The sequence below is a fragment of the Ranitomeya variabilis genome, chromosome 5 (assembly GCF_051348905.1).
Source record: "Ranitomeya variabilis isolate aRanVar5 chromosome 5, aRanVar5.hap1, whole genome shotgun sequence".
Taxonomy (NCBI): Eukaryota; Metazoa; Chordata; class Amphibia; order Anura; family Dendrobatidae; genus Ranitomeya; species Ranitomeya variabilis.
In genome coordinates, this window is record NC_135236.1 from 259,406,839 (window position 1) to 259,432,492 (window position 25,654).

A 25,654-nucleotide genomic window follows, 5' to 3' on the forward strand; every position below is an offset into this window, starting at 1 on the left:
AAGGAACTACAGATAGTGCTTTGGAATGGTGCCCGGGCTGCCCCTGCAAGACTTTCACACTTGGGTGCCCCTCAGGCGGTCCGATTTGGTGGGTTGGGTCAATCTGGGTCTGATTTTGTGGGCGGGGTAAATCTAGGTCCGATTCGGTGGGCGGGGTCACTTTTGGTCCGATTCTGTGGGCGCGGCCACTCTGGGTCCGATTCGGTGGGCGGAGCCACTCTGGGTCCGATTTGGTGGGCGGGGCACCTTAGGGACCAGTTTGGTGGGTGGGGTCACTCGGTCCGATTTGGTGGGCTGGGCACCTCAGGGTCTGATTTGGTGGGCTGGGCACCTCAGGGTCCGATTTGGTGGGTGGGGTCACTCTGGGTCCGATTTGGTGGGCGGGGTCACTCTGGGCCCGATTTGGTGGAAGGGGTCACTCTGGGTCCGATTTGGTGGAAGGGGTCACTCTGGGTCCGATTTGGTGGGCGGAGCCACTCTGGGTCCGATTTGGTGGGCGGGGTCACTCTGGGTCTGATTTAGGGGGCGGGGTCACTCTGGGTCCGATTTGGTGGGCCGGGCCCCTCGGGGTCCGATTTGGTGGGCCGGGCCTCTCGGGTTCCGAATTGGTGAGCGGGGTAATCTACTATCTAATTATCTAAGGGCACTTCCGTCTTTCTGTCTCACAACACCGCTACGTCATCATCTCGTGAGACCGCAATGCACTCTTGGGACCGGAGCGCGCAACAAGCATCGGGTACCGGCCACTCCAGGTGCAACAAGCATCGTGTACCGGCCGCTCTAGGAGGTGCAACAACCATCAGATACCGGCCGCTCCAGGAGGTGAGTATGCAACTTTTTTATTTTAATTCTTTTTTTTTTTAACAGGGATATGCAGTATACTATGTGACTGGACAATATACTACGTGACTGGGCAGTATAACTACGTGGCTCTGCGCTGTATACTGCGTGGCTCTGCGCTGTATACTGCGTGGCTCTGCGCTGTATACTACGCGGCTCTGCGCTGTATACTACGCGGCTCTGCGCTGTATACTGCGTGGCTCTGCGCTGTGTACTGCGCGGCTCTGCGCTTTATACTGTGCGGCTCTGCGCTCTGTACTGCGCGGCTCTGCGCTGTGTACTGCGCGGCTCTGCGCTGTGTACTGCGCGGCTCTGCGCTGTGTACTGCGCGGCTCTGCGCTGTGTACTGCGCGGCTCTGCGCTGTGTACTGCGCGGCTCTGCGCTGTGTACTGCGCGGCTCTGCGCTGTGTACTGCACGGCTCTGCACTGTATACTGCGTGGCTGTGCAATATACTACGTGGACATGCATATTCTAGAATACCCGATGAGTTAGAATCGGGCCACAGTCTAATAATCATAAGACTACGGATAGTGGTTTGGAATTGTGCTGTACTGTCACTTTAAGAGCTGATATTATCTGACAAAACTTGTGACCTGGTGAGCTGATGTAGATTTCATAGGAGTTGGCATAGTAACTGTGTCTGACTGCGCATATCAATGAGCTAATCAGCCAGGTGGCAGTTATTTTTAGAAATTGCCTCAGAAACCAGCCCATTATAAACGTATAGGAAAATTTCTCCATTGAAACGCATTGAAAGACTTTTTTCAAACACAAATTGCGCAAAAACTACAAATCCGATCGACACGAAAAATACTTAGCACACCTCTCAGGAACGCTGGCTTCGAAATGACACCTCACTGGAGTCTGTGAGTTTAGCCGTTCGGGCCGCATTACGTGCGGACTGAATAATAAGAATAAGAAGAAGTTTACCACGGTGGAATAACAGTATAGTGCTTTGTTCCAAAGCACTATAATAAGAAGAAGAAGTTATCCACGGTGGAATAACAGTATAGTGCTTTGTTCCAAAGCACTATAAATATTTACAAAAATGTGAGTGGTGTCCTCACTTTTGTGATATACTGTATATCTACAGGGACAATGTACAGCAATAACCTAGTACAAATAATCAAATAATAGCAACAAAAGTTATTAAGTAATAAATACAATAATGAAGTGCAATGGTGATACATGAAGAATTGCCATGTCCTACAAACTACTAGACGCATATAATGGAAAATTAGCATCAGTAATTAAATGGCGGTTGAAGCGTTTATGTATTTAGTATAAAGTGCAGCGCTTATCGATAACGGGTGATTGCCGTGCCCTTTGTCATGGGACGATGCGTGTTTCGCATGTAGCTTTCAAATGGTGGTTGAATATACTGTTTTGCTTCTTTTCACATGTTCAATTGCCCATTAGATCAGTAAAGTCAGTTGACTTGCGCATAGGAGCTGAATTCAGCTGTCACATTCTTGCATCCACTTCCAGCATTCACAGCAATGGATAAGGAAGACAAATTCCTTCCCTAACGTCACAGACGGCATGCAAAAGCCATCAGAAGGGAAAGAGAACAACATGATGGAGCGCGCATGCGCAAACTGGCAGCCATCTTGCCGAAACTCAAAGCAAGAACCACGTTGTGTGTGGCAGAACACACAATGGCGTGTTACATTAGTGACATCTAGTGGATACAGTGCTAAGTGACGGAGCATAAATGCAAAAAATCAATGAATAGAATAGAAAAAGAAAGGCAATGATAGAAAAATAAGACAAAAAAAGAAAAATAGGGAATGAGTCTACGGTATATAAAGTACAGTACATGTTCAACAAGTCAATGTGATATTAAATAAAGTGCTCAAAATAGTGTTTCTTTTCACAGGAACCAAGTTTAGCTCTTCGGTATGTGTCTTTTATATTCCTAAAACTATATCCCTTACCAACAAACCTATGCTTAAAGAGGTGGTCCAGCAGCTAAAATGTATTTTTTTAATATCTATCCTTATACCCTAACTACTTTTGTAATTTCTTTTATCACAATTACACAATACTCTACACTTTTTCTTATCTACCTAGTCCCTAAAGCTCTTGTCTTTACTGTACTTCCTGCTACATTTCATTTGAGAAGTGTCTCAAACAGGACGTTACAGGAGGCTGGGGCGGCATTCACTCCCAGCAGCATCCATCGCCCCTCATGGACGTCAGCGCTGCTAGTTTCTTGCATTGCTGCCCCCTCTGAAGCAGTCTTGGATCCCGGGTTATAGACGTTGTGGGAGAGGTGAGTGCAGTGCCGGCATACTAGTGGCAGCAAGTGACAACAGCACCACCCACTGGTGACGATTCATTTGAGGGCGGTGCTATAAGCTGTGGGGTGGCGCTGGTGTCACTCACGGTTTCTATTGCTGCCCTCAAACTAATCATCAGCAGGGGGTGGTGATAGAAGCAGTGAGTGTCACCAGTGCTGCCCCTGATAACTATTTGTTTGAGGGAGGTATTAGAAGCTGTGGGGAGGCGCTGGTGTCACTCACTGCTCATATCTTCACCCCCTGAGGATAGAAACAGAGTGCCGGCGCTCCACTCACCTCTCCCACAGAGTCCATTACCTTGGAAGTCGTCAGCGAGGGTGGTGATGCAAAATACTGGTAACTGCAGCGCTGCCCCTTGGATGATGACCTGTTCCCGGAAGGGGCGATGGACGCTGTGGGGAGTGATTGCAGCCATAGCATCCTGTGATGTTGATGTCTTGTTTGGGACTCCCCTCAAACGAAACGTCACAGGAAATATAGTGAAAAAACACATTTAGGGATTAGCTAGATAAGGAAAAACGTGTAGGGCAATAAGTATTGATTTACTTGAAATTTAATTATTTAATTTAACACTGCATTGATTGTGTCTTGTTTTCAGTTGTTTTTAAATCATTGATATGTATGATTATTATTTCCATTCATATCAAGTGCCTCTGGTTGACAAGTAGAAAATGTGAAACAGAGAAGAGATTTGAACCTGCTGTATTCATCTTTATGTTCACTAATGTGTGTACTTTACTTATTCCATCAAGTCAATGTAGAATGTGTTCTATATACAGCGGGTGAAATAATTATTGAACACATCACCAATTTTCTAAGTAAATATATTTCTAAATGTGAAGAAATGACACAAGGAAAAAAGTATTCAACACATGAAGAAAGAGAGGTGCAAAAAGCCATGTCCTGACACCAGCTGAAATCTATCAGTAATTAGAAAGCAATCCTGCCACTTAGTGAAGAATAATACCATCTGGGTCAACTAATAGCCTATAAAAAGGTGTCTCATTACCAAGGTGCCACACAAGAAACATTTCATGATTGGTAAAATTAGTGAGCGGTTCCAAAACCTTTACAACCTTATTGTTACAAAACATATGGATGGCATCAGTTGCAGAAGAATTTCTAAACTACTGAAGGTTCCAGTGAGCACTGTTGGGGACATAATCTGAAAGTGGAAAGAACATTATTTCACGATAAACAGGCCACGACCAGGCGCTCCCCGCAAAATTTAAGACCAAGGAGTGAAAAGAATTAGAAGAGTTGTCCAAGAGCCAAGGATGACCTGTGTAGAGCTACATAAAGACCTGGAATAAGAAGGTACAATTACTTTAAAGAAGATAAGCAATGTATTAAATTTCCATGACTTGTATGCACGCTCACCATGCAAAACCACATTACTGAACAAAAAGCATGTTTAAGTGAGTTTAAAGTTTTTTTGGTCCATATCGCCACCCGTACTTTATCCTCCGTCACGTGTGCGGTCACGTTGCGTACTACGGCTCACAGGTCCTGCGCAGGCGCCGATCGCACTAACCGCACCGAGGGGGTCTGTGATTATTTCCTAAACTTCGCCGCATTGTATACAAGGACAGAACGTCTTATTATCTACCCGGCCAGTGAAGCGGCACCCTAGGACTCCTTCTGGCAGCGGATTCTCACTTAGTACTGCCAGCATTCTTCCTCTATGGATTCGTGGTAAGGATAAGAACTGACTCCCTCTCTCTTTTTTTTCTCTGACCATGAATGCCGGATGATTCATTTATCTGTAATATTGGATATCGCAGCATCCCAATATATCTTTTTTATGTATCTTATCCTAAAGTTATTGACAGTGTAGGAGATTCTTGCTGTCAGGCAGTTATACCAGCGCAGGTTTTGATGTAATCACTTTTATGTGATCACCTATTTTATCGTATTCATACTATTTACAATCTTTTGTGGTGATTGTTTTTACCTGCAGCAGGCAAACTGTTTTGTGCTTTATAGCGCCACTCATACCTATTTTATTTGAGTTTAAAGTTTGTTCAACCACATTTAGACAAGTCTGTGAAATGCTGGGAGAATATGGTCTAATCAGATGAGACCAAAATATAACTCTTTGGATGCCATATTACACACCATGTTTGGGTGCAAAAAGGCACTGCATGCTAAAAACACCATACCAACAGTGAAGTTTGGAGGTGGGAACATCATGGCGTGGGGCTGTTTTTCAGCACAAGGCACTGGCAAACTTCATACAGTTGAAAGAAGGATGAATGGACAAATGTATTGAGACATTCTTGATAAAAATCTGCTGCCATCTAAAAGGATGATGAAGAGGAAACTCAATTGGTTTCAGAGAAAGAAAATAAAGCTGCTAGAATGGCCCAATCAATCACCTGACCTGAATCTAACAGAAAATGTATGGAAGGAACTAAAGCTCAGAGCTCATACAGTAGAAGGAGCCCACGGGACATTCAGGATTTGAAGAGCGTTTGTGTGGTAGGATGGGCCAAAATCACAACTGAGCAATGCATGCGACTAGTTTCGCCATACAAGAGGCGTCTTGAAGTTGTCATCACTAACAAAGGCTTTTGTACAAAGTATTAAATAAATTTCAGTAAGCGTGTTCAATACTTTTTACCTGTGTCATTTCTCATTATTACACAACTTAAAGAGATATTCCCATCTCCAATATCCTATCCCAATATGTAGTAAGTTAAATAATAATAATCATATTAGTAAATACCTCCAATTCGAAATGTAGTATAGTTCTTCTGATTCCCTATGTCGCTTGCCATGTGCAGAGCATTGCAGCATCTTAGGTATCCATGGTTACGACCACTCATATAGTAACAGTTAGTTGTTAGTGGTCGTAATCATGGATATCTAAGCTACTGCAATGCCCTGCACATGGAGTAAGCGACATTGTGAATCAGAAGGATTATACAACATTTTTAATTGCATGTATTTGCTGATATAATTATTATTATTACATCTACTACATGTTGGAATAAGATTTTGGAAATAGGAATACCCCTTTAATTTATGGACATCTATGGCTTGATTTCTTTACCTGTGTGGCTTGGACAGGTTGTTGCCAACACCTGGTGAGAATTTCATGTCAATAGCACCTTTAGAAATAGTATTTACCCACCTTGGCTTTTTACCTATTTTGTTACATTACAACCTGTGTTTAAATATTTTGTAATCCGATTTGTGTGTGATGCATCAGCACTAAATAATCTAAGTTGGAGAAATGAAGCAAGAAAAGTATAGGCATAAATTAAATTTATAGGATCAAATAACAAAATTGGCATGTGCAAATGTATTCATGCCTTTTGCGATAAAGACCCTAAAATTTTCTGGCGCAAGCAATTACCTTCATAAATCACATGCTTAGTAAAAGGAAGTTCACCTGTGTGCATCTAAGCGTCATATGGTCTGTCAGTATATACACACCTTTTCTGAAAGGCAACAGAGGCTGCAAAGCCAATAAGAGGCACCACTAACCAAACACCACCATGAAGACGGAGGAGATCTCCAAACAAGTCAGGGACAAAGTTGTTGAGATGTACAAGTCAGGGTTGGGTTATGTAGCGCCATCAAATCCACTAACATCAAATGGAAAGAACATGGTACCACAACAAACCTGCCAAGAGAGGACCACCCACCAAAACTCTCAGCCAGGGCAAGGAGAGCATTAATCTGAGAACCAGCACGGAGCCCAAAAGTAACCCTGAGCGAGCTGCAGAGTTCCCAAGCAGAGACTGGAGTATGTCCATATAACCACGATAAGCTGTATACAACATAGAGGTGGCCTTTATGGAAAAGTAGGCAGAAAAAAAGCCTTACACTCAAAAATTGTAATGCTCCTTTTGAGTTTGCCAAAAGACATGTGGAAGACTCCCCAAATGTATGGAGGAAGGTGCTAAGATGAGGCCAAAATTGAACTTTTTGGCCACCAAGGTAAACGCTATGTCTGGCACCAAACCTACACAGCTCATCACTCATAGAACACCATCCCCACAGTGAAACATGGCGGTGGCAGCATCATGATGTGAGGATGTTTTTCGCCAGCAGGGACAAGGAAAATGTTCCAAGTCGAGGGGAAGATGGATGGTGCGAAATACAGGGATATTCTTGAGCAAAACCTGTTTCAGTCTGTCAGTGATTTGAAACTGGGACTGATGTTCATCTTCCAAGACAATGACCCAAAGCATACTGCTAAAGCATCACTCAAGTGGTGTAAGCGGAAACATGAAATGTTTTGGTGTGGTCTAGTCAAAGCCCATACCTTATTCCAATTGAGAATCTGTGGTCAGACTTGAAAATTGCTGTTCACCAGAGGAAACCATTAACTTGAAGGAGCTGGAGCAGTTTTGCCTTGAGGAATGGGCAAAAATCTCAGTGGCAAGATGTGGAAAGCTCATAGAGACTTACCCAAAGCGACTTGCAGCTGTAATTGCCGCAAAAGGAGGCTCAAAAATTACTGACTTTAGGAGGTGAATAGTTATGCACACTGAAGTTTCCAGTTATTTTGTCCTATTTGATGTTTACTTCGCAATAAAAAGAAAACCAAGTATTCACAGTTCTAGGCATGTTCTTTACATGAACTGATGCAAACCCTCAAAAAAAGTGAATTTCCCGTTGGTGAGGTAGCCAAACACTAAAAATGCCAGTGGGGGAATACTTTTGCAAGCCTCTGTAGCTGTTTACCAAAACATATTCAAGATACAGTTATGTAATCAACATGAGCCTAAAATGCAGACTCTCAGCTTTAATTTGAGGATATTCACATCCTAATTGGAGCAAGGGTTTAGGAATTACAGCTCATTAATATGTAGCTGCCTCCTTTTAAAGGGACCAAAAGTAATTTGACAATTATCTCAAAAGCTTTTTAACCCCTTCATGACCTTGGGATTTTTCGTTTTTCCGTGTTCGTTTTTCACTCCCCTCCTTCCCAGAGCCATAACTTTTTTATTTTTCCATCAATTTGGCAATGTGAGGGCTTATTTTTTGCGGGACGAGTTGTACTTTTGAACGACATCATTGGTTTTAGCATGTAGTGTACTAGAAAACGGGAAAAAAAAATCCAAGTGCGGTGAAATTGCAAAAAAAGTGCAGTCCCACACTTGTTTTTTGCTTGGCTTTTTTTGCTAGGTTCACTAAATGCTAAAACTGACCTGCCATTATGATTCTCCAGGTCAGTACGAGTTCATAGACACCGAACATGACTAGGTTATTTTTTACCTAAGTGGTGAAAAAAAAAATCCAATTTTGCTAAAAAAAAAAAAAAAAAAAATTGCGCCATTTTCCGATACTCGTAGCGTCTCCATTTTTCATGATCTGGGGTCGGTTGAGGGCTTATTTTTTGCGTGCCGAGCTGGCGTTTTTAATGATAGCATTTTGGTGCAGATATGTTCTTTTGATCGCCCGTTATTGCATTTTAATGCAATGTTGCAGCGACCCAAAAAACGTAATTCTGGCGTTTCAAATTTTTTTCTCGCTACGCTGTTTAGCGATCAGGTTAATGCTTTTTTTTATTGATAGATCGGGCGATTCTGATTGCGGCAATACCAAATATGTGTAGGTCTGATTTTTTTTTTAATTGATTTATTTTGATTGGGGCAAAAGGGAGGTGAGTTAAACTTTTATATTTTTTTTATTTTTTTCACATTTTTTTTTACTTTTTTTTTTTTTTACTTTTGCCATGCTTCAATAGCCTCCATGGGAGTCTAGAAGCAGGCACAGCGCGATCGCCTCTGCTACATAGCAGCGATCTGCTGTTCGCTGCTATGTAGCAGAAAATCAGGTGTGCTGTGAGCGCCGACCACAGGGTGGCGCTCACAGCTGCCGGGGATCAGTAACCATAGAGGTCTCAAGGACCTCTATGGTTACAATACTGAAGCATCGCCGACCTCCGATCATGTGACGGGGGTCGGCGATGCCGTCATTTCCGGCCGCCCGGCCGGATGCGGTAGTTAAATGCCGCTGTCTGCATTTGACAGCGGCATTTAACTAGTTAATAGGCGCGGGCAGATCGCGATTCTGCCCGCGCCTATTACGGGCACATGTCAGCTGTTCAAAACAGCTGACATGTCCCAGCTTTGATGCGGGCTCACCGCCGGAGCCCGCATCAAAGAGGGGCTTTTGACCTCGGACGTACTATCCCGTCCGAGGTCAGAAAGGGGTTAATGGGCTGCATGGGCTATTCCCTCATTAATCCATCATTTAAACAGGTAAAAGGTCTGGAGCTAATTCCCAGTGAGGCATTTGCATTTAGAAGCTGTTGCTGTGAACCCATAACATGTTCCTAAAAGGAGCTCTCACTGGAAAAGAAAAAGACCATCATTAGGCTGGAGGCACACTAGCGAATAGCATCCGATGCGATATGCCAATGACACTTGGCTCCAGCTCTGCTGCAAGAGGGAGCAGAGTGTCATACTACTTGGCTCCGATCCCCTCGCATGAGAAAATCGCAGCATTGGTGCAGAGACTACAAAGTAATTTCTCCATCTCCTCCATGGCCAGACTCAGCGTATGTCAGACTGCACTGGGATGATATCCGAGTTCAGTCTGAGATTTCACATGCACCCATAGACTTGTATGGGTGCGAGTGAGCCGAGTCTCAATGCTAATTGCTGTGAATCGGCATGAGAAAATATAATTGCAGATGTGAGCTGCCCCATGGTAACACTGGGCTGAGTGCTATGCCAGTGTTATACGGTAGTGCGACTTCAGCCTTAGGCTGAAAAAAAAGAAGAAATCCGTCAAAGAGATAGCAGAAATGTTGGGAATGGTCAAATCAAGTTTGGCACATTCTGCAAAAAAAAAGAGCGTACTGGTGAGCTTGGGAACTCAAAAAGGCCTGGACGTCCACTTAAGACAACAGTGGTGGATGATCAACAGAATCCGTCCCATGGTGAAGAAAAACCCCTTCATAACATCCACCCAAGTGAAGAACAGTCTCCAGGAAGTAGATGTTTCAATATCTAAGTCTACCATAAAGAGAAGACTTCATGAGAGCAAATACAGAGGGTTCCCCAGAAGGTGCAAACCATTAATGAGCCTTAAAAATAGAAAGGCTAGATTAGACTTTGCTAAAAAAAAATAAATCTAAAGAAGCCAGCCCAGTTCTGGAAAAGCATTCTCTGGACAGAGGAAACAAAGATCAACCTGTACCAGAATGATGGGAAGAATAAAGTATGGAGAAGGCCTGGAATGGCTCATGATCCAAAGCACATCATATCCTTTGTAAAACCTGATGGAGCCATTGTGATGCACAGGCATGTAAGGCGTCCAATGGCACTAGTGTTACATGACTGAAGACAGAAGCAGTCGGATGGATTCTGAAGTGTACAGGGCTACACTGTCTGCTCAGATTTAACCAAATGCAGCAAGGTTGATTAACAGCGCTTCACAGTACAGATGGACAATGACCTAAAACATACTGTGAAAGCAACTCGAGTTTAATAAGGCAAAGAAGTGGAATATTGTGCAATGGCCGGGGCAACCCCATCGAGCATGCATTTCACATGCTTAAGGAAGCGCACCCATCAAAGTTTTTATCCTCGCAATATATTGCAGTCATCATATTATATAGCACTAGGTACTTACAATTGCTCATTTTGTTTTCCATTAGGTCTATGACATCACGTGATTAAAAACTGAGTAGCTGAATCCTTCTAAACTCTATGTAGAAACAGAAAGTCTATTTGCCCTGTATAAATCACTGCAAAGTCCTTGGCAAGGAGAGGAGTGGACCAGCTGAGTCAGGAGTTGAAAAAGGGAATGATAAATGTATAAATGCAGGGTCAAGAGACTTCCTGTTTCTACAAAGAGCAGAGAAAAGAGAAGTTTACTGGGTAGAAAGGCAAAATGAGCAATTGTAGGTACACAGTGCTATATAATGACTGCAATTTATTAAGATTAGAGATGAGTGAACATCGTCGGCTCCCTCCTTATTCGGCAAGCTATAGTGCTTACTGAAGAAGCTGCATCGGGAACCTGGATACCTGGAGCGCTCCCAATGATCAGCTGTTCGGCGCCGCAGCTACATGTGACACTGCTGTATGACAGTCACAACACATGCCTGGAGAGTGACAGTCACACAGCAGAGACACATGCAGCTTCATCGGTAAGCGTTATAGCTTGCCGAATAAGGAGGGAGCCGAAGATGTTCGCTCACCTCTAATTAAGAGGATAAAAAATTTACTGGGAGTGTTTCTTTAATACAAAAATTAGGGCAAAAAGACCCACAAACAAGCAACAACTGAAGTCAGCTGCAGTAAAGACCTGCCAAAGCATCACAAAGAAGAAAACCCAGCGTTTGGTGACACCCATGGCTTCCAGACTTCAGTCATTGTCTGCAGAGGATTCTCTACAAAGTATTAAAAATAAACATTCTATTTATGGTAAAGTTAATTTGTCCAATTACTTTTGAGCCCCTGAAATGAGGAGACTTTGTAGAAAAATGGTTTCCATTCCTAAGCATTTCACAGGATATTTTTGATCAACCCCTTTAAGTAAACCTGAAAGTCTTCACTTAAATTGCATCTCAGTTGTTACATTTTAAATAAAAAAAATAGTGCCATGAAGAGCGAAAGTCACTGTCCAAATATTTCTGGACCTAACGGTGGTGTGTGTATGTGTGTGTGTGTAAGCATCTCACCCAGTGACATACATTGATGGGTGATCTTTACATTTCAGTTATGTTCCTGGCCTGGAAATACGAGGTTTCTATGTCCATGTTGTGGTCGCTACATCTGTTAAAATAGCTATAAAAGAAGCCCACCCCTTTAAGCTACCATGGATGCAGCAGCGCAGCCCTCGCCAGGTTCTCATCGTGGGGTGACAGATATGATTGCCTGGGCCCAGCCTAGAATAAACCTCACCAATTATGGGGGCACCGTCTTCGGATGCTAGTCAATAATGCAGTAAGACAGGTATTGGATGCTACCTATATTGCCGCGATTGGGGAGGTACTCCAGCTACCTCATTTCACCACAATATGCCCACCTGTTGCTGCTACACCCTCAACAAGTCCTCTTTTTTTATTAAATAAGCACTTCTGACTAATCTTGTGATATGCCCTGTGTTTCTACAGAACTAGGAAGGCATTTTTCATGTTGTATAAGGGGTGTAATGGTGTCCAGGAGTACAACTGCGTCAGACCAATCAGACAAGAAAAATGATGTCTTGTAATCAAATTATCTGTCTTTAAATACATCAATTATAAAACTAAGAAAGATGTGGTGTATGAACCTACATCATCTTTTACTACCTTCTTACGAGTACATGGAGTAAAAATAAACTTTAACATTTATTTGTTTCTTTATATTTCTGTTTTTATGTACGTGAAAATTTGTGCAAAATTGGAAAAGTTTGAAATTTAAAGGCGACGTCCACTTTCTGCAAAATCTCTAAAATGGTATAAACCGAAATGTACTGCCACAGAACCTCCAACCCCCTCATTTCTTGCAGCAACACCCAGTTTTAGATCCCCTGCTGCTTGTGGATCCAGCATGTAAAGAGTGGACAGCTCAACTGTGGTGCTTAATATGGCAGCAGGTCACATGAACTAATCATGTGATTACTTTTCTATCTGTGTCTTTTTCTGGCGCTGAAAGCTTATAGTGCATGTGCAGATAGAGGCAGCAGAATGTCTTGTATCTGCGCATGGACTGAACGATTTCAGCACTGGCACAGATGAGTTGGGAAAGTGGTCACGTGGGTAGATCACCTTGAGTGCTAATGATGCAGCATACGCAGCACCCAGTGCTTACAAACTGGATATATTGGCAGTATGGTGACTACAGGGCCGGTTTTAGACAAAGTGGGGTACTGGGCAAAAGTTTATAGTGGAGCCCCAAATGCTCACATATTGCACCATCACACAGAAACATTTTGGTTGTATTTACATGCGTTGAGTTGAAGCCGTTAATCGAGCGCGATCGACAATATTGAAGTCGCTTGACACTTGTTCCCGAGTTTCTTTACACCGCTGAGGAAGAATGATGGTGACAGATAGTCTTCGATACAGTATAATACAGTTCCCATATAGTATAATGTACTCCCCATGGTCCTTGATAGAGTATAATGCAGCCACCTCAGAGTATACTGCAGCCCCCCACAGAGTATACTGCAGCCCCCCCACAGAGTATACTGCAGCCCCCCACAGAGTATACTGTAGCCTGACACCCACACACAGTATAATGCAGACACACACAGTATAGTGCAGCAGCACCCCCCACACACACAATTTAGTGCAATTCGTCAACACAACATAGTGTAGCCCCCCACACAGTGTAACACAGTATAATGCAGCTCCCATCAGAGTATAATGCAGCGCCCCTCAGAGTATGCTGCAGCCCCCCTCATAGAGTATAATGCAGCCCCCTCATACAGTATAATGCGGCCCCACACACACAGTATAACGGAGTCCGCTCAGAGTACAATGCAGCCCCCTCAGAGTATAATGCAGCCTCACACACAGTATAATGCAGCTCCACTCACACAGTATACTGCAGTCCCCCTAACAGTATACTGCAGCCCCCCTCATAGTATACTGCAGCAACACACACAGTATAATACAGATACACAGTATAGCGCAGCCCCAACATACACACAGTATAATGCAGCCCCCTACAGTTTAATGCAACCCTCCGCACACACAGTACAGTTCGCTCACACACAGCAACAGTATAATGCAGCCCCCCACAGTATAGTGCAGCCCCCCACACAGTATAATGCAGCCCCCCACACAGTATAATGCAGCCCCCCACAGTATAATGCAGTTCGCCCACACACAGCAACACAGCATAGTGCAGTCCCCCACAGTGTGACACAGTATAATGCAGCCCCCATACAAAGTATAGTGCAGCCCCCACAGTATAATTCATCCCCCCAGACACACATACAGTATAATGCAGCCTCCCCACACACAGCATAGTGAAGCCCCCACTCACAGTATAATGCAGCCCCCACACATAGTATAATTCAAAGACACACAGACTCACACACTATAATGCAGCACACACACATTGACAGAGGGTAGTGCAGCCCACACACAAACAATACTCACCTCTCCTCCTTGTTCCCCGCGCTGCTGCAGCCGCTGCTCTGGTCTCATCACATCAGCTCCACTGCAGGCACAGCGTGGCGCACGATGATGTGACATCATTGTGCACCCACTGAGTCACAAGCAGAGCGGGAGTGATGGAAGAGAGAGCATCAGCTGATGCTCTCTCCTCCATCAGTCCTTTCAACTGTATCAGCGTCAATGAGGGGGCGGCGCCGCGTCCCTCTTACGGGCCCGATAGCGGCCGTGTGGTGTGCCGCAATTAGCAGCATGCCAATGGATAAGGGCCCCTGGAGGAGCAGGGGCCCTAGGGAACTGCCTGGTATGCCTGCCCCTAAAGACAACCCTGGGTGCTTATAAAGGATGTTGTGGTAGAAAGTCAGAGAGCTTAGGGATTTCATCAGAAAGAGGCCAACCTTTTTAATAAATTATTCTTAAACTGGAATCACACATTCAATTTTTGAGTCAAAAATCAAAGTGGATTAAAAAGAAATAGAAAATATAAAATGAATGACTTCTATTCCTTACTGCTGGAACCAGTTCTTTATTTAACTAAAATAAATTGTATTAATGAGTATTATTCCGCGTCAGACACGAATAACAAGACTTGTAGGTAAAATTAAAGATGTATCAGCGGTAAGACTCCTCTTAACACTATAACAATGGCATAAGAAATGCTGTTTCAAAGTTACGACAAGAGATCCAAAGGGTAACCTTTTTCCCTGTGGAGAGTGACAGACCAAGCTTGGCATGTCACTCTCCACAAGGAGGAATGTTACTTCTTGGATCCAGATAAGACACCTCTCACCCAGCCAAACTAGATCTTACACTTTGCACTGATGAGGGGCAGAACCCGAAACACTGTTTGCAAATTAAGATTCTGGTTTGACTTTTATCTTAAGTTATATGGCAAGGCTCGTTAAAGTGTCGATATTGACTTATAGGGTATGTTTCCCTGGTCAGTAAATGCTGTGGGTTGGAAGCTGCATACAGCCGCAGTGTCTGACATGCAGCGGCCATATGTTACAGCATAGTGGAGAGGATTTCATGAAATTCCATCTCCGCTATGCGTGCGGGGATGCCTCCAGGTTCCCTGCGTAAACGGACATGCGGCGCGTCTTTCTAGACTGCAGCATGTCAATTTATCTCAATATCATCGTCCAATATATAGGAGGCGGTGATTCCGCACGGTTCATTGAACACCTGCGGAATCACCGGCGTTCAAAAGCCGGCAGTGCTTTGGACGTAGCGGACATGTGCTGCGTCCAACGCACTGCAGGTTTCTGCCCGTGGAAACATACCCTAAGGATTGCTACTTTTAATAGGTGGCACTAGAGTTTTAGTCCTTTTCCTCTCTGAAGAGACAACTTGCATATTTAAGGTTAAGACGAAAAATATATACAAAGTGTCGATATTAAGTGTTTTATTTTCTCTATTTTATAGAAAACAAGAATCTATATACAACATCTACAGGTCAGCTTACATATGCTGAAGAACCTCTATCAAAGTACATGAATACAAATATACTTATGTCATGCCAGAAAAGAATTCAATAAAAAAATAAAAATACACAACTTATAATAATAATATGCTAGATAAACAGGTTACATTTATACATTGTAGGCTGAACAACAGTTACAGCACAACAGTCTACTCGTACCGTTTAATGATCTAATGTTCGTAGATGTTGTAATAACCTACAATATATAAAATTCAAACATGACCTTTTAACCTAGATATGATTGTCTCAAAAGAAAGACCTCTAATGGGGTTGACCCATCATAATAATCGAGCACCTATTAACACATTAAGGGAACATTTGCTGATCACTGGGATTGACTGCTGAGACCCTCAAAGATCCCAAGAATGGGGCGCTGGAATCCTGCGTTTGAATGAAGCAATAGTATGCGCCCCACCACGCCTTTCATTGCCTATGATACTGACAGAGATAGAGATAGAGTATAGAGCTTGGTTTTCTCCATCAGCTCCATAGACTGACTGGTGAGCATGTGTGATCATCTCTCCAATCACAGGGAATTACAGAGTCCAAAAAGTGGGATCTGTGGGAGCCCGGTGGTCCACTATCAGCAGTTTCAACTATCCTGTGAATAAGGGCTAAGTTCTTAGAATGGGCCAACCTGTTAGACAGCAGAGGTAAGCACTGTTGAAACTTTCCGTTATTTAGCTCTTCCTATGCATAAAGCCTTATTCCAATCCCATGAAAAGTCTACTACTGCAGGCTCCATTATAAACTTGCATCAGCAAAAACTAGAAGTATACAGCCAACATCATTTCTGAAGAACAAGTTAAACTACAATGTATGCGGTTTCACTTCTCCACGGAGAAAATTGAAGCTATGGACAGTGAAAAGAATCCTTCCTCGTTTCCCTGGCTAATAGCCTTCATCTCAAGGTGATCATACACGTTAGATGAAACTGAAATGTCTGGCAGGTAAAAATATTATACCAATGCCTAAGAATGGACTAAAAATAACAAAATGGAGCAATTCTCGCCTTGCTGATCCCCCCTCAGCTCCATTTCCAACGATGCCCAGATTTCCCGCCAGTCTCTACCTCCTGGCCTATTTTGAAATACAGGAATTGCTAAGAATTGCCCACTCAGCCAATCACTAGTTGCATCAGAACCTTCCTCTGCCTGTGATTGGCTGAGTGGCATTTCCTCTATGATGGGACAAGACCAGAAAGTAGAGACTGGTAAACCTGTGCAGCGTCAGAACAGGATTGGAAGCGGGTCAAGTAAGGCGAGCATTTTTTGCCAATTCTAAGATATTAGTAAAAAAAAAAAAATGGACCCACTGGACAATCCCTCAAATGCTGATAAACCAATTGATTTTAGCAGAAATGGCTGAGCAACTAATCTATATATGGGTATCCTGACCCTACTTGATATCAAACGTTGGGGGGAAGGATAGATCTGCTGGATTAGCCCACATTTTTTTCTCAAAGGAGATGTAGTCTCCCTTTTCCAAGTCTGCCAAGTTTAACAGATACTGGATTAATTGCACATAATGTCAACATACATTTTCTTCTAACGGGAATGTCTGCCAAAAACATCTTTCTACCTGGTCACAAGGGGTCTAGCTACTGTCTCTCTCGGTTATGGCTAAAAAAGTGGGCACCCTATTGTGGCAGCGCATTTGGACAGAGGACTTCAGTGAACATCCCTTTTTACTATCCCACCTCACATCATATATAGTCAAACTTGTATCTGTACAAAAACATTCTTTCACTGAGTAAAAGAGTTTCTTGAGTATCCATTACAGTTCTTCTCTGATGTCACGAGATATAACGGTGTCACCTTCTGTATTCGGAGGTGGAGCCAGAATTTGAAGGGTCCTCTGGTTCCAGTGGCAGAGATGGAGGTTTTGAGACTTGAGAAGTGGAGCCTTATATAAAACAAAGTTATGGATGTTATGAATTCTCATCAAAGTAGTTTCATTAAAAAAAAAAAAAAGTTGTTGGGTTTAATGTCTCACCTGAAGGCAGAGGAGCCTTACTGTATCCTGCTGCAGAAGACATTGCCCTTCCTAGAGCTTGATTAGACCCCAGAGGTGTCTGCTCGGCACTTGGACCTTTAACTGCAGCACGCTGCTTGGCCTTCTGGTCTTTTGTCTGCTTTGTCCACACCAGACTCTCTCCAACTTGCAATGCAGCCCCCAACTTCTGTGCCATATCAACCATCTAAGTAAGGAAGCCCACATGGGGAAGGTTTTAGACATGCTGCCAAAATAAACTGATTTTGAAACAATTCAGGAGCATGCCTAGTTCCCACCAAAACAACATATGGTCATATAGTCCGGTAAAATACTTTATGCTAAACTCTGAAATGTATCACTAGACTAGAGCAATCAAAGTATGCTTTACATTAGAAATAGCGATATCCTGATAATCTGTGATATCAGTGCACAAAATGGGTTTTGAAAATCCTAGAAGAGATTTATTTCTCACACTAAACGTATCTCAGTGTTTTGCTATTGTTTGCATCTTATTATTCGCACCTCAGGGTCAAATTCAGATGAAGTCTCTCTGAGGACACCGACTTTTCGCTCCAGCTCCTGGTACTGGGCCAAGGCTCCCTTCTTATCACCCTGGTTATACAGCAGAATAGCAAAGTTCAAATTCACAAGGGGATCAGTCCTGAGAAAGAGAGAACGCGAGAATATGAATAAAAGATGGAAAAAACAACAACATTCAGGTAAACAAAGGAATAAGTAATAAATAATGAAAAAGAAACGTTCTGCTCGCTCACTGGTCCAGACTGGCTGCCTGCTGGTATGAGCTCTTCGCATTCTCAGTATCTTCCAGGTAAGTAAGTGACACTTAAAAAGAAAAAAAAGAGAACGTGCGGTAAGAAGGAGTCGAGAGAGCAGGAACAGCCGGGATGTAACATTCTGTATATACCACCTGCCAAAAGCATGTAAAGTGTTGCATTTCCATGGTGTAGGGAGATGGCTGCACTCAGAAAATGGAAGGCGGAGGCGTACTGCTGCATGCTAAGATGAACAAGCCCAAGATTGTATAAAACCCTCCAGTCAAATGGGGAAAGGTAAAGGGCGCGCTTCAGACAACTGATGGCCTGTAAGAAAAATGCCGCATATAAGCACAAGGAAAAAAATGGGCACGAACGTGGGGATTTATATAGAAGACACATTACATGTCATTTCTTGCTCTGTCAAAGAGCATTTTTAATCACAGTAAATCATAACACAGCATCCTTTAGACGACCACCACTAGCACATTTCTTATTTAAAGCAGTAGTAGTTTTATTAGCTAGACGAAGACATCACTAAGAGACCCATAACGCATGTAACAAACTGCTCCAATATGGCAGGGAGAAAAAACGGACAAGTTGGTTCAAGCGTAAAAAAAAATGAAAATTACCCAATTATGTCTAAAGATTCACCAGATGATGGGACCAATGCTCAGAACAAATAATTTTTTTTTTCAGTTTTTTTACCCAGCTTTGTATAACACCTTTGTTTTGGTGATCTATTGATTAAAATGTAGTTTGTTTGTGCGAACATGTGTTCCCATCTGCAGGCAGGATGTTATAAATAGGAGGAGCTGATCAGATGTCAATCACTGAGTAGGACCGCCCACTGGACTCATACATACACAAGTCAGGGACTTTCATGAGTAACATACAAATTAGAGTGAATCTTTTCCCACAAAGCTAAACATCATTGTGCTCAGTTTCCCCTTCTCTATACCATGCTGTCCCTAAATGAGACTGCAACTTCAATGTGACAGGTTTCCTTTAATGTTCCAATATGAGCATTAATCTATTATTAATCTTTCATAAGAAAGACTCAAAGTTGAAAACTGTATACAGATCTGTTGATCTACAGAATTGTAAAGATCCAGTCACTCTCTATATGGATATTTGATCACCTCTTATTGCATTTTATTGCTATGTTGTGGTGGCCAAGAAAAATGTAATTCAGGGGTTTTGATTTTTTTTTCTCGTTACCCCGTTTAACGATCTAATCAAATAACGTTATATTTTGATAGATCGGACGATCTCCTATGAGCGCTGGCCACGGGCCAGAATTTACAGGAGGATCGTAATGACAGGCACGGGGATCTTCTGTAGACCCCCATCTGTCATGATAACCCATCGGTGCCCCCCGATCACAAGACAGGGGCGCCGAAGGGTGGGATTTGTGAAGTGCTTCTGACTGGCGCATGTCCAATCCCACTGTCAACGATTGACAGCTGGATTTAACTGGTTAACAACTGTGTGGAGCTCTGATCCACCCGCGGCTGTTAAAGGCACATGACAGCTGATTAAATCAGTCATCATGTGCGGGGAAAGATGCAGGCTCAGTGCCAGAGCCTGCATCAAAGTCAGGATCACGACATATGACGCACATATACATCATATGTCGTGAAGGGGTTAAACATTTACAGTGTATAACATATGGTATATCACAAATTAATAAAAATAAACAGATATACATTTTTACCGCTACATATTTCTTCTTTCCATAAAAGCACATTCCAATGTTATTCCATAGTGGGGAGCTCTCCGGGACACTAGATGCAGCAACTCTATACTTACTGAGGGCAACATCATAATCCCCATGAGACTGCATCATACAGCCAGCAGCTAGTATTCCCTCCCTGCAAATGAAGTATAAAGGTCATAAGCTATACAAAGATGACGTCTGCCAAGTCAGTTTTATAAGCTATGGTACGACACTACTAATTTATGGACTACAATACACCAGCAGTGGCGTGCATGTTTATGTCCACTATAGATAAATACTATATATACACACCTGTATAAATACATTACTATACATACCACTGTAGATAGATATATTACTATATATACATACCACTATAAATGTATTATACATACATACCACTATAGGAAAACACTGTATATACCGCTATAAATATATTATTATAGATACAAACCACTACAGATACATTACTATACAATCCACTAAAGAAACAGCTCTGGCAAAAATTAAGAGACCACTGCAAAATGTTCAGTTTGTCTGATTTTTCTCTTTATAGGTATATTTTTAAGTAAAATGTAAATTGTTCTTTTATTCTATAAACTTCTGACAACATGTCTCCGAATTTCCAAGCAATAAATCTTGTATTTTTTTCCTGAAATGGAGAAATGGTCAAAATTACAAAAAAAAAACAGTGCTTTCAGACCTCAAATAATGAAAAGACAACAAGTTCATAATCATTTAGAAACAACAATACTAATGTTTTAACTTAGGAAGAGTTCAGAAATCAATATTTTGTGGAATAACCATGATTTTTAATCACAGCTTTCATGCGTCTGTCTTGGCATACTTTCCACCAGTCTTTCACACTGCTTCTGGCGCAAAAATTTAAGCCGTCCTTCTTTGTATGATGGCTTGTGACTATCCATCATCCTCTTGATTACATTCCAGAGGTTTTCAATGGGGTTCAGGTCTGGAGATTGGGCTGCCCATGACAGGGTTTTGATGTGGTGGTCTCTTAATTTTTGCCAGAGCTGTATATTACTATACAAACCACCATAAATAGAAACATTACACGCCATTAGAGATACATTGCATCATGTACAAGGCGGACCTTCCTTTACCTTATAATTGCTGGGGTCATAGGTGAGAGCATTCCCAAGGTACTCAAAGGCTTTCTGATATAGACCATTCTGCGTAAAAAGTGAAAATAGGGATTTTTGTGCGCTCACCGTAAAATCCTTTTCTCCGAGCCAATCATTGGGGGACACAGGACCATGGGTGTTAGGCTGCTGCCACTAGGAGGACACTAAGTTAACACAGAAAGATTAACTCCTCACCTGCAGTATACACCCTCTCACTGGGCAATATTAAACCAGTTCGGTAGAAAAGCAGTAGGAGTATTAAACGAAAGACAATAAAACTATGTCCAAACCAAAGAAGTAACAACAAGCCAAAAGGCTAACAGGATGGGTGCTGTGTCCCCCAATGATTGGCTCGGAGAAAAGGATTTTACAGTGAGTACACAAAAATCCCTATTTCTCCTACGTCTCATTGGGGGACACAGGACTATGGGATGTCCTAAAGCAGTCCCTGGGTGGGAGCAACATAGCTACTATTACCCCATGTACCATAGACTTACAGCTAAGGTACGACTGCTGATTGCAGAATGCGCCTGCCAAGGGCAGCGTCTGCAGAGGAAAAAGAATGAATGTGGTAATGCTTTGTAAAAGTATGCAAGCTGGACCAAGTCACAGCTTTGCAGACCTGTTGTGCTGACGCCTGGTGCCGAATGGCCCAAGAGGCGCCCACTGACCAAGTAGAATGGGCCTTAATCCCAGCTGGGATAGGAGCACCCTTGACACGATAGGATTCCTGAATAGCCGATCGGATCCACTTGGCTAAAGTGGCCTGGGAAGCGGGCAAGCTCTTCCGTTGTCCCTCTGGAAGCATGAACAGGACATCTGACTTGTGGAGGGAAGCAGTCCGTGAGATGTACCGTCGAAGAGCCCTAACCACATCAAGAGTGTGCAGAGCTTTCTCACTGCGATGGACTGGTGCCGGACATAATGAAAGCAGAATAATCTCTTCATTGAGGTGAAAGGATGAAACGACCTTTGGTAGAAAAATGGGAGAAGTCCTCGAGACTGCCTTATCCGGGTGAAAAAATCAGAAACGGGGGGACAAAGCCGCCAACTCCGAGACACGTCTGATTGACGTAATAGCCACTAGAAAAACTACATTCCAGGAAAGGAAGGTCAGAGAGACGTCCTGCAGTGGCTCGAAAGGGGCCTCCTGAAGAGCTCCAAGGACCAAATTAAGATCCCATGGATCCAAAGGCATTTTATAGGGAGGCGCCACACGGGAAACCACCAGAATGAACGTCTTAATCGGTAATCTGGTGGCAATTTTTCGTTGAAAAAAAAAACTGACAATGCTGACACTTGTCCCTTGAGGGAGCTAAGTGCGAGACCCGATTCTAGTCCTGATTGGAGAAATTCCAGTATGGAAGGGATGGAAAATACCAGAGGGGATCGTCCACGGGCGTTGCTCCACGTGAAGATTCGCCAGGTGCGGTGATAAATGCGCATGGACACGGGCTTTCTAGCACTAATCATGGTGTAGGACACCTCAGGAGAGCATCCAGCTTGGGCTAGAATCCAGGATTCAACAGCCACGCCGTCAAAGACAGGGCCCCGGAGTTCCGGTGGTAAATCAGGCCCTGTGAGAGGAGATCCATGCGATCTGGAAGCCGTCAGGGGATGTCGGCGACCAGCTGAACCAGTTCTGCGTACCATGCCCGGCGCAATTAAGATCACTGGTACCCCCTCTGCCTTGATCTTCTTGATGACCCTCGGTAGCAGGGGGAGAGGAGGAAAAATGTATGGAAGGCGGAATTGATGCCACGGTACAACTAACGCATCTGCTCCGATGGCGCGTGGATCAAGTGAGCGGGCAATGAACTGGGGGACCTTGTTGTTGAGCCTTGAGGTCCACATCCGGGGTCCCCCAGCGATGGCAAATCTGCTGGAAAACTTCCAGGTGAAGGGACCACTCACCCGAGGCGAGACCCTGGCGACTGAGGAAGTCCGCCGCCCAATTCTCCACACCTGGTATGTGGATCGCCGAGATCGGCGAATGGTTGCGCTCGGCCCAGCGGAGGATGTGGGTCACTTTGAGCATGGCCGTCTTGCTGCGGGTCCCCCCTGACGGTAGATGTACGCCACAGCTGTGGCACTGTCGGACTGGATTCTGATGGGTCGACCTGCAAGGAGATGGTGAAAACTGAGCAAAGCTAGTCTGATCGCTCATATTTCCAGGATATTGATGGGGAGGCGCAACTCTAGAGTGGACCACCACTCATGAGCTGTGTGGTGACTGAAGACTGCACCCCAGCCCAAAAGGCTGGCATCGGTGGTCAGCACCAGCCAGCGCACTGGGAGAAAGGATTTCCCCTGGTTCAGAGAGGACTTCAGCGTCCACCACCTGAGGGTCTGCCTGACTTGCCAAGACAGACGGAAGCTAAGGTCGAGAGAAGACGGGTTCCCGTTCCAAGCCGACAGTAGCGCATGTTGTAAGGGACGGAGATGGAACTGTGCGAACGGAACCGCTTCCATGGCGGCTACCATTTTGCCGAGAATGCACATGCTGAAACGAATGGAGTGAATGGAGTGAGACTCCGTGCTCCCTGCTGCAAGGCCGAGGCCTTTTCTGGAGAGAGAATGACCAAGCCGTGGGAAGTGTCCAGGGTCATTCCCAAGAAGGAAATCCGCTGAGCTGGAACCAGGGAAGATTTTTCGAAGTTTATTTTCCAACCCAGGTGAGAAAGAGTATGTCGACGGACTCCTCGCAGGCTGGATATGATGGGCCTTTTATCAGCAGGTCGTCCAGGTATGGAAGTACCACCACTCCCCGAGCATGAAGGATAGCCATGACGGCTGCCATGACCTTGGTGAAAACTCTGGGAGCGGTGGCGAGGCCAAAAAGGTAAGGCCACAAACTGGAAGTGTTCCTCGCGAAAGGCAAAGCAAAGGAACTGTTGATGAGGGGGAAAAAATTGGGATGTGGAGGTAAGCATCTTTGATGTCTATGGATGCTAGGAACTCTCCCTTTTCCATGGATGCGGTGACAGAGCGGAGAGATTCCATTCTGAAGCGCCAAATTTTTACAAAGTGGTTCAGAAGCTTTAGGTCCAGTATCGGTCGTAGTGATCCATCCTTCTTTGGGACCACGAATAGGTTCGAGTAAAACCCCTTGAACCTTTGGTCTAGGGGAACCGGAATGATGACTCCGTCCCCTTGTAGTGTCCTTATGGACTGAAAGAAATGTGTCGAGGGGAGAGGGGGGGGGGACTCTTATTTTGTATCCGGAGGACACCAGTTCTCTGACCCACTCATCGTGGACGACCGAGAGCCAGGCTTGGTGGAACGAAAGTAAAACGGCCGCCTACTTGGTCGATGTCCCCCGGATGTTGCAACGAGTCATTGAGTGGAAGGTCTTAGATCCAGATGACCTCGGTCTGGGTTTCCAACTACGGTTAGGTATGAGACCTGGGAACCTCTGTCTCCGCGCGAAGCTCGTCCTGATCCGGAGGAGGTGGAAGACGAATTGGGATTGTTGCGAAAGGGCCGGAATCGAGGTTGTTGTTGATACCGAAACGGCCGGGTAGGCTTTTGTTGAGGAAGAAATTTACTCTTTCCTCCGGTGGCGTCAGAGATAATTTGGTCTAGCTTTTCACCGAATAAGCGACCCGTTTGGTATGGCAGAGATGTCAAAGATTTTTTGGAAGCCGAATCTGCTCGCCAATCTCTGAGCCACAGGGCTCTTCTGATAGAGATTGTATTTGCGGCTGCTTGTGCAGCGCAATTGGCCGCGTCTATTGAGGCGCTAACTACGAAGTCCCCGGCTTGAACGATGTGATTGGCCAGGTTGATCGCCTCAGGGGGGAGATTACTGTCGTGGATGGTTGTGATCAGTACCTCAGCCCAAGCGACCATAGCCTTAGCTACCCAAGTAGCGGCAAAATATGGAAAGAGCGACTCTCCTGTCGCCTCAAAGACAGATCGAGCCAGGTAGTCAATTTGGCGGTCAGAGGGATTTTTGACTGAAGAACTGGCAGACAAAGAAAGGAGCGTCTTGGAGGCGAGATGTGATACTGCAGGGTCCACTGAAGGAGACTGCAGCCAGTCCTTCATTAGTTCCTGAGCGAAGGGGTATTTGGACTCAATCTGCTTTTGACCCGTGAAACGTTTATCGGGCCGGTCTCTGTGTTTCTGGACAATGTCCTTAATTCAGGATGAGTGACAAATACCCTTTGGACACGTTTTGACTTTTTGAAAGACACCAAGTATTCCTCAGTGGAAACTGATTCCTCGTCCACCTTCAGGGTCTTGTTGACCGCCTCAATAAGAGAATCAAGCGTCTCTTGAGAAGTCGAGGAATCCTGAACTAAAGATGCATC

General features: G+C 44.1%; 1 protein-coding gene across 6 annotated transcripts in view; it reads right to left on the reverse strand.

The window, feature by feature from the left end:
- Window positions 1-15,615: 15,615 nt before the first annotated feature.
- The window catches only part of BBS4 (Bardet-Biedl syndrome 4), a 53,943-nt gene continuing 43,904 nt past the window's right edge, over window positions 15,616-25,654 (reverse strand). For 5 of the 6 annotated variants that reach the window (XM_077264127.1, XM_077264124.1, XM_077264126.1 and 2 more), the window contains exons 10-16: window positions 21,318-21,386; window positions 20,194-20,346; window positions 18,632-18,803; window positions 18,477-18,546; window positions 18,226-18,364; window positions 17,704-17,908; window positions 15,616-17,613 (exon numbers count right to left, since the gene is read on the reverse strand). In XM_077264127.1, the coding sequence (XP_077120242.1) occupies window positions 17,522-17,613; window positions 17,704-17,908; window positions 18,226-18,364; window positions 18,477-18,546; window positions 18,632-18,803; window positions 20,194-20,346; window positions 21,318-21,386 (900 nt within the window). In that variant the 3' untranslated portion in view covers window positions 15,616-17,521. The remainder of the gene's footprint in view (window positions 17,614-17,703; window positions 17,909-18,225; window positions 18,365-18,476; window positions 18,547-18,631; window positions 18,804-20,193; window positions 20,347-21,317; window positions 21,387-25,654) is intronic. The other variant, XM_077264128.1, reaches the window with a different exon arrangement.